Below are 8,459 nucleotides of genomic sequence, written 5' to 3'. Positions count from 1 at the left end.
GGGGGGGGGGGGGGAATCAAGAGGTGATGGTGTATTGCTTAATGAAGAGCTGTAAAAAGCTTGCGTGGGAGAGAGAGATGACCTGCTTCACACAGCACCCCCCCCACACACAAACAACACCAGTCAGAAGTTTGGACACAAATGATTTTTAAATGATTGGTAAACATACAGGCATAAATATTGCACAGATAAAGCCATTTTGTCTATGCCAGCGGTTTTTGAGAGCTGTTACAGACATGTGTTACGTGATCATTTTACCAATATCAATGATGTATCTGACGATCTCCTTGCTTCCCACTTCCACAGCATAGTGCAGCAGGGTGCGGCCCACAGCGTCCTGCACACACAGGTCAGCCCCCTTCTTATGCAGCTCCTTCAACTGCAGAGAAAAAGCTGCCAGTCATACAAACAAACACTGAGATAAACACATCTCAAACAACAGAAAACCAAAGAGAGCATCATGACGGGAAGCCACATGGTACCTTGATCTCTGAGTCTTATTAATTATTGCAAAGTGCCAAAAAAGTACTGGTTTCCACACAGTTATTCAAGTGGAATCTAGTGATGGGCTCAGATGTGCTTAAGGAGAAAAGCACAAGGTTGGCTGGAGGCTGATCGCAAGCATGCCAGTGACCGTCTCAATGGGTCCAAAGGACCCTTCCATGCGATAAAGCCCAAAATCTGTCAGAAACTTGCTAGGACTCTTTTATACACCAGAGAGAGTTTGGGCATAAAATACTGGCATTATCACTAGTCCAGTGAGTCTAAAGATTAGTATTATCAGAGGCTTTTTATCCACCAGTTTTCAGTCTCACTTGGAGGAGATTCCTGATGATAAATGCCCTGAGAGGAAAGAGAAGACACCATCTACACACCACACAGTGCACTCTTTGCACTCCACAATCGGGTAATTACAGACACACCTGAGCATCTGTGTGTGAGAGTCTGAATGTAGTTCTGCATATTTCACGCCACAGAGTTGACTGTTTATGGTTCTATGGTCCAGCTGTGAGATGTTTATTTAAAGAGTTAGTTCACCCAAAAATGAAAATTCTGTCATTAATTACCCTCATGCCGATCCAAACCCCTAAGACCTTCATTCATCTTTGGAACACAAATTAACATATGTTTGATGAAATCCGTGTCCTACCACGGTCAAGGCACAGAAACGTAGTAAGGACGTTGTTAAAATTGTCCATGTGACATCAGTGGTTCAACCGCAATTTTACGAAGCTACGAGAATACTTTTTGTGCTCAAAGAAAACAAAAATAATGACTTTATTCATCGATTTCTTCTCTTCCGGGACAGTCCTCTGCCATTAACGTCAGCAGTACCACGCGCATGCATCCATAATGACGGAGGACTCTCCCGGAAGAGAAGAAATAGTTGAATAAAGTCGTTATTTTTGTTTTCTTTGCGCACAAAAGTAGCTTCGTAAAATTATGGTTGAACCACTGATGTCACATGGACCATTTTAATGATGTCCTTACTATGTTTCTGTGCCTTGATCACGGTAGGGACCCTTGCTGTCTATGGTGGGTCAGAGAGGTCTCGGATTGTGCCAAAAAAGTACTGGTTTCCACACAGTTATTCAAGTGGAATCTAGTGATGGGCTCAGATGTGCTTAAGGAGAAAAGCACAAGGTTGGCTGGAGGCTGATCGCAAGCATGCCAGTGACCGTCTCAATGGGTCCAAAGGACCCTTCCATGCGATAAAGCCCAAAATCTGTCAGAAACTTGCTAGGACTCTTTTATACACCAGAGAGAGTTTGGGCATAAAATACTGGCATTATCACTAGTCCAGTGAGTCTAAAGATTAGTATTATCAGAGGCTTTTTATCCACCAGTTTTCAGTCTCACTTGGAGGAGATTCCTGATGATAAATGCCCTGAGAGGAAAGAGAAGACACCATCTACACACCACACAGTGCACTCTTTGCACTCCACAATCGGGTAATTACAGACACACCTGAGCATCTGTGTGTGAGAGTCTGAATGTAGTTCTGCATATTTCACGCCACAGAGTTGACTGTTTATGGTTCTATGGTCCAGCTGTGAGATGTTTATTTAAAGAGTTAGTTCACCCAAAAATGAAAATTCTGTCATTAATTACCCTCATGCCGATCCAAACCCCTAAGACCTTCATTCATCTTTGGAACACAAATTAACATATGTTTGATGAAATCCGTGTCCTACCACGGTCAAGGCACAGAAACGTAGTAAGGACGTTGTTAAAATTGTCCATGTGACATCAGTGGTTCAACCGCAATTTTACGAAGCTACGAGAATACTTTTTGTGCTCAAAGAAAACAAAAATAATGACTTTATTCATCGATTTCTTCTCTTCCGGGACAGTCCTCTGCCATTAACGTCAGCAGTACCACGCGCATGCATCCATAATGACGGAGGACTCTCCCGGAAGAGAAGAAATAGTTGAATAAAGTCGTTATTTTTGTTTTCTTTGCGCACAAAAGTAGCTTCGTAAAATTATGGTTGAACCACTGATGTCACATGGACCATTTTAATGATGTCCTTACTATGTTTCTGTGCCTTGATCACGGTAGGGACCCTTGCTGTCTATGGTGGGTCAGAGAGGTCTCGGATTTAATCAAAAATATCTTAACTTGTGTTCCGAAGATGAACGAAGGTCTTATGGGTTTGGAACGACATGAGGGTGAGCAGTTATTGACAGAATTGTCATTTTTGGGTGAACTAACTCTTAAAAGAAGATGTATTGGGGCAGGTAAAGGATGCTGTGTACTGTACATAGCTGCCCACTGCAACATGCCAAACACCCTCATTAATATCTGAAATGTCCCCTCTTCTCCTCTCTGTACCGAGGCATTACGAGTGGGAACAGGTTTTGGGCTGGGTGTGAGAATTTATCATTCTAGAGAAAGCCTGTTTGGTCACCATAGAAACCAAGAACGAGTGAAAGGTCAAGAGAATATGCAGGATCATTTATCTGGTTCCGCCTCCGCTCTGCAAGATACTTGACATTTAATGGTGAGGTCAGTCCTGAATTAGAGACGACAGAATATCCTTTAGGCCGAGTGAACATTTAACTAAAAGCACACGGATCGCTCTCTTGCATATTAAATCACTGTCAAAACACAACATCCGAGCTACCTACTCAAATAATAGGTGTATGTGCTTGCAAACCATTAAAAAAAACCTCTGCCAAAAGACAACACCAAAATCGGAGAAACCTAGAAGGTGAAAAAGCAAGGTTGTTGTATTTATGTGCTTAATGTATTCAAATGATGCTCTTACCTTCTGATGGTCCTTCTTCTTCACACATTCAATTAGACTGTCTGCTGACACTGTTAAAGAAGAGTACTCTATTAATGAAGATTCAAGGGTATTTTTTCTTTTTTTTATAGTTCTTGAACTTATTTTGACTTAAATAATTACAAAGCAAATACTGTTTACTAAGATTAAATGTGATGTGTGAAAAAGTATGTCACCAGCATCAAAAACAGTTAGTTAATGGATACTGAAACATTATTTTTTGCTGTTTTCATAGCTGAACTGGAGGAGGTCTTTTTAATTGATCTTGAACTTATTTTAAAATGATTACTTAAGTGTAATTAAAGCAAAGACTGAGTGTACCAAGATGACAGGCGATCAGAACAGTATGTCATTAGCATGAAAAAATATTTAATTGAGACTGAACTATAATTTTGCTGTTTTTGGTAGCTAAACTGGATGAAGCCGTTTTAATTGTTCCTGATCTTATTTTAATAATTTTGCTTATGTGCAATTAAAGCTACACTATGTAACTTTTGACACTCTAGTGGTTGAAGCATAATTGTTTCTTCCGGAGGAACATTGTTTTGGTGATTGTGAAATGTGCTTCCACTATTATGTGCAGATGAATGAATACATAAGCACAATGTATGCAAAGGTCATTAACAATATCAAAACTCCCTGACTCCAATAAATAAACAGACAAATAAATAAAGAATCAAAGAAAGACAGACATCCAAAAATTAAGGAATAAAAAAGTAAGAGAAAGTAAGTAGCTTTTATGGCACAGTTGTTTTGACTCTTTTAAAACTACCGTTTAAAAAAATTTTTTTTTACAAAAGTTTGGCATTAGACATATCGATTGCTATTCATATCTGAATAAGTTAACATGGAAACAATTACAACTTTGCTAGTAGGCTAGTTATAGGCAAATAGACCAACGTAGTAACTGGTTTAGAGATTGACATTTTTTTATGAACCTAGTAAATGAGATTTTATGCAGACTAAACATTTTTGAAAAGCCAAGCAATTGTTGAAGTTTTATTATGGGCATTATCGAGTAGTAACCTGACCTTCTTTCCTTTATTTACAAATATGACATAAACGCACAGAAAAATGACGGAAGCATGCCGTTAAATCCGACCCGACAGATCTCTCTCTCTCTCTCTATATATATATATATATATATATAAATTATTTTTATAGGCTTACTGTAGAGATTCAGGGTAAGGCAAAAACACTGTTTGGAAGATGGATTTATGAGAAGATGAAATATTGTCATTACATAAATTTCAAAAGATGAATTGTGACCACGTGTGAATCTGTATGGCATCAGCATAAAAACAAATGCATTATTTGTAAAAGATTTGTAAAGCTGTAAACCAGAAAACGTGCAAATACTAGTGTTGTAGTGTAGTTTCCTCATGGCAATTGATGACTCCATTATTACTTAGAGGTATTATTATTCAGAAACTGTACTACATGTACAAATCGCTTATGCATATTTGTTCAATATTAAGTTATTCAGAGTTACACAAGAAGATGTTCTGTTTATTTAATGCTTTGGGAGCAGACAGTTAAAAAAGGGAGTAAAAATATGATTTTAATTATGGGTGTTAATCACATTAGCTGATGCTGGCTCTGAGGGTTCAGTCTCAATATGCTAAATCTGTGTTCAAAGCTTTGCAATGCCCTTTGTAGATTTGCCTTCCTAATCCAGCAATCATGTGTTGCTTCACAAACCTCGAGAGGTCAAATATGAAAACACCCAGCTGGGATGTCGGGCTAACACACACTGTAGAGCGCACTGCGTGGCTAAATCTACGCCTGTGTCTAAAGATATGCCCGCTCCAATCCAGCTCTCAAAACTTGGCCGCTTTACGGAATTGAAGAGTCTTTTTTTCCTGTCTAGAGAAAGCGTGCACAGGGCCAAATCAGGTTTTCGGAAACGCATTCCTCCTCTGCTCATGCCAGGAAGCTTTGGAGCTAGAGCTGAATTCTAATGTGGATCAATGTGAGTGATGATAACCTGCTCTGCCTCGCTGCACCTCACAGACTATGAGACAGTCCTTTCCTCCTCGCTCTCTTCCTCCTCTACCAATGCCAAGAGAGCGGAAAACACCACAGCCTTGGCACATGCCCTCTCCTAACAGGCAGCAGCTCATTAAAAAGGAACAAGAACGAAGACCAAGGAGCGTTTAACACTCAACTTACACGTAATGAAAGTCAGAAACGATTCACAGAGCAAGAGCTGCTCCTCCACTACATGTAGCGGTCCCAATTTGCTTCTCGCAGAGACCTGAGACACTGTACGACTTTAACTTGTTCTCACAAGAAAGGACTAAAATTCAGCCCTCATTGTGTTTCCTTTTAAATTCATCCATTCAGAATTAGACCAAAGCAACTCTGGAAAAAGTTCACTTGATGTTCATTCACTGAAGAGATGAAAGCAAAATTAGAGCACTACTTAAACTCCTTACCAGAGTTTGCATTGTTCAGGTTGCTCTTGTCAAACCTGTGGGAGAAACAGAAACATCTGAGTGAATGATACACTTCAAATCAACTGACACAAATCTTTTAGAGGACTTCTTCACAGCAAGCATCTGAAACATAAGTTCTTGATGCACAAGTGTGTGAAGCCATTAATCTCAACTAGAATCATCTTCTGATGTTTTGCCTGATGAAGCTGTTCAAATGATCCTAAAGAATGGCTACAATGCACATGCATGCAGACTCTTTTATCCCCTCTCAACATACAACATCTCAGAAATGTAATGAGCAAAAGAATAATGACTCCAAATGAGCTTCAACATATAAGAGCAAGAGATGAATTGAGGAGGGAACCAAATCTCAATGAATGTCACTGCAATGCTATCTGAGTGACATGAGGTCTGTTTGACTTCATATTTGACCCTGCACAGAACGAGTCTTGAGCAGGGCATGTCAGTTAGAAATTTTGTTTTGACTGGTGTGGTGCTGATGCCATCAGAGTACCACAAGAGCGATTCGAGGGCAGTCGGCTGGATCAGCCAGCAGAATTTTTCCAGAGTGGCTGCAAGAGCTCTGATGATAACAGCCATTTCACGATTGGTCAGACTCACCGATGGTGTGCCTTTCATATTTATTCGGATCATTCAAGTTCCACTAATGCTCACACATCAATGTTTTAAAACAGTAAACACTCTTTTTATGTAATCTTAATGTCATACTGTTACAAATGTTATGCTCATCAAAATAAAACTGATAAAAGTACGTCAACATTCTAAACATTCTTCTCTGTATTAAGAAGCATATAACAGTGTTTCTGGTTGCTAGACATGAAATTCAAAAGTGTGTTTATCTGAGAAATATTTAATCTAATCCACTCTGTCTCCAACAAAGTACACAAACACTGTGTGAACATCACTATGAGAAGTTTAAAATGTCCAATATGATAGCTCTTTTTTCAACTCCTCCCCCAAAAATCTCACTGATCGGTAAAGGCAAACGCAGCCAAAGTCGAACCCGCCTAATGATAATGATGACGCCATCGTCGACACTACACCTCCTCTCTGTCTCTTCCCCTGACTGGAGCATCTTCTGTGTGCTCTCACCTAAAAGAATATTTGATCAAAGAGTTCCTCATCACACAACAAGAAGGCTGGGACATTAAGAAACAGAGACGTGTGGCACACAGGGCTTTGGATCCTGAGCTTTGCTAGAAGCAGTGTGGCTCTGAGGTTGTTTTTTCACCAGAAACACCTACAGCTTTTCATAGAAGAGTTGACTATAATGCAGATCTTTGGTATTTCATAATGAAGTGCAATACAGGGGTCAGAGGTCAAGAGAAGTCAGATCACGGTCAATTGAAAAACAATAAACGCGTTTCACTTCGAATACGCAGTCTCAAATTGAGTGAGAAAGAAAAAGAGGGAGGGAAAGGTAACGGAGTTCACAAACACTTAAGTCAAAGCCACAACACACTGTTTCCATTGTGATATGTCTATGAGTGATTGGTGGGGGGGGGGCCTTGCTAAAGAATCTGAGTGTTTCCCATAATTAAAAGCAGTTCGCAGGCTCATAAATCTGGGCTCTGACATGTCTTTCCAACAAACACACACACACACATTTGCTGTAATGTTTGCATGCCTCCTCTAGCCTTGCAGCTGAGGTTCAGCCTTCAGGCAGTGAAATTTGCTCAGGTAAGTGGATTTCAGATCCCTGAAACCACAAATCGCGACTCTCGGCTATCAAAAACCATCTCTATCAATCACAATTTATCTTTTCATATAGCTCTATCATGACAAATGAGATTCAAATACACTGATGTCTGGTCAGCCATGGGGAATGTTCAGAGCAGCCAATCTTTTCCTGTGTGACTGAAAGTTCACAGCAGCACTACAATTGAGAAAAACACAAGTACTTCAAACAGATTCACATCACTGAGCTATACTCTTGCTGAAGTGATCAGCATCCACATTTATTTTCAGCCATATCCATTTTGCTGAGATACAACCTCTTCCTCTTCGGATGGAAAATGGTGAACAGCTGCGTTGGGACTCACATTACAGTGCATGAGGAGGGAAGATTCGACAATGGCACTCAAATCTCTATGTATTATGAGAGCTTGATGCATGTGACTGGAATCAGGGTAAATGCATCTCTCTAACCATCATGTCCTGGAGGAAAAGCTGGCAATGGTTTATTCCCCCAGCCTAAATAATCATCCAGTGTTTAAACATGTCTGAACCATTCCTTGGTATGTAACCCAGACGGCAGCTGTAATTACTGATGTTCCTCAGCCTGCTTTCACAACACACTCACACACGCTAACATGCACCCTGCACTCACACACATGCTCATAGCAGCTTTAATGGGGTTATTGAGTTTTTGCTAGCTGTAATTGCTAGTAATTTAGCACATTTAGAGAAAGGGTAGAAATGTGACATTGGGCCAATTATTCGATATGAGTCCAGAAACCTCTTATTAGCTCTAGAGAGAAACAGCAATCTGAATCCGGACCGGCCTGGGGTTTACTCAGCCAGATCACCAGCTCCTACCAGCTCTCACAAATACAACAAATCTCATTTGCAGGCCAGTTTTATTATTGATTTTGGACTGGAATGTTCTCCTCTAATCACTACTGAGATTTATGAGCAGAAGTCTTTCTTTAAGCAAAAGCAGGTCTTAATGAGGAAGCTTGATGGTCCGTGCTGTGAATACAATACCATT

General features: G+C 40.1%; 1 protein-coding gene across 1 annotated transcript in view; it reads right to left on the bottom strand.

The window, feature by feature from the left end:
* The window catches only part of LOC107656176 (diacylglycerol kinase zeta-like), a 50,571-nt gene that overhangs the window by 5,970 nt on the left and 36,142 nt on the right, over window positions 1–8,459 (bottom strand). The window contains exons 30-32 of the mRNA XM_016443914.1: window positions 5,729–5,763; window positions 3,273–3,322; window positions 259–379 (exon numbers count right to left, since the gene is read on the bottom strand). Of these exons, the coding sequence (XP_016299400.1) occupies window positions 259–379; window positions 3,273–3,322; window positions 5,729–5,763 (206 nt within the window). The remainder of the gene's footprint in view (window positions 1–258; window positions 380–3,272; window positions 3,323–5,728; window positions 5,764–8,459) is intronic.

This window comes from Sinocyclocheilus anshuiensis, unplaced genomic scaffold, assembly GCF_001515605.1.
Source record: "Sinocyclocheilus anshuiensis isolate Anshui unplaced genomic scaffold, SAMN03320099.WGS_v1.1 scaffold1429, whole genome shotgun sequence".
In the NCBI taxonomy this organism is placed as follows: domain Eukaryota; kingdom Metazoa; phylum Chordata; class Actinopteri; order Cypriniformes; family Cyprinidae; genus Sinocyclocheilus; species Sinocyclocheilus anshuiensis.
Note: the sequence above shows the minus strand (reverse complement) of the source record. Positions and strands in the feature narration are given on the sequence as shown.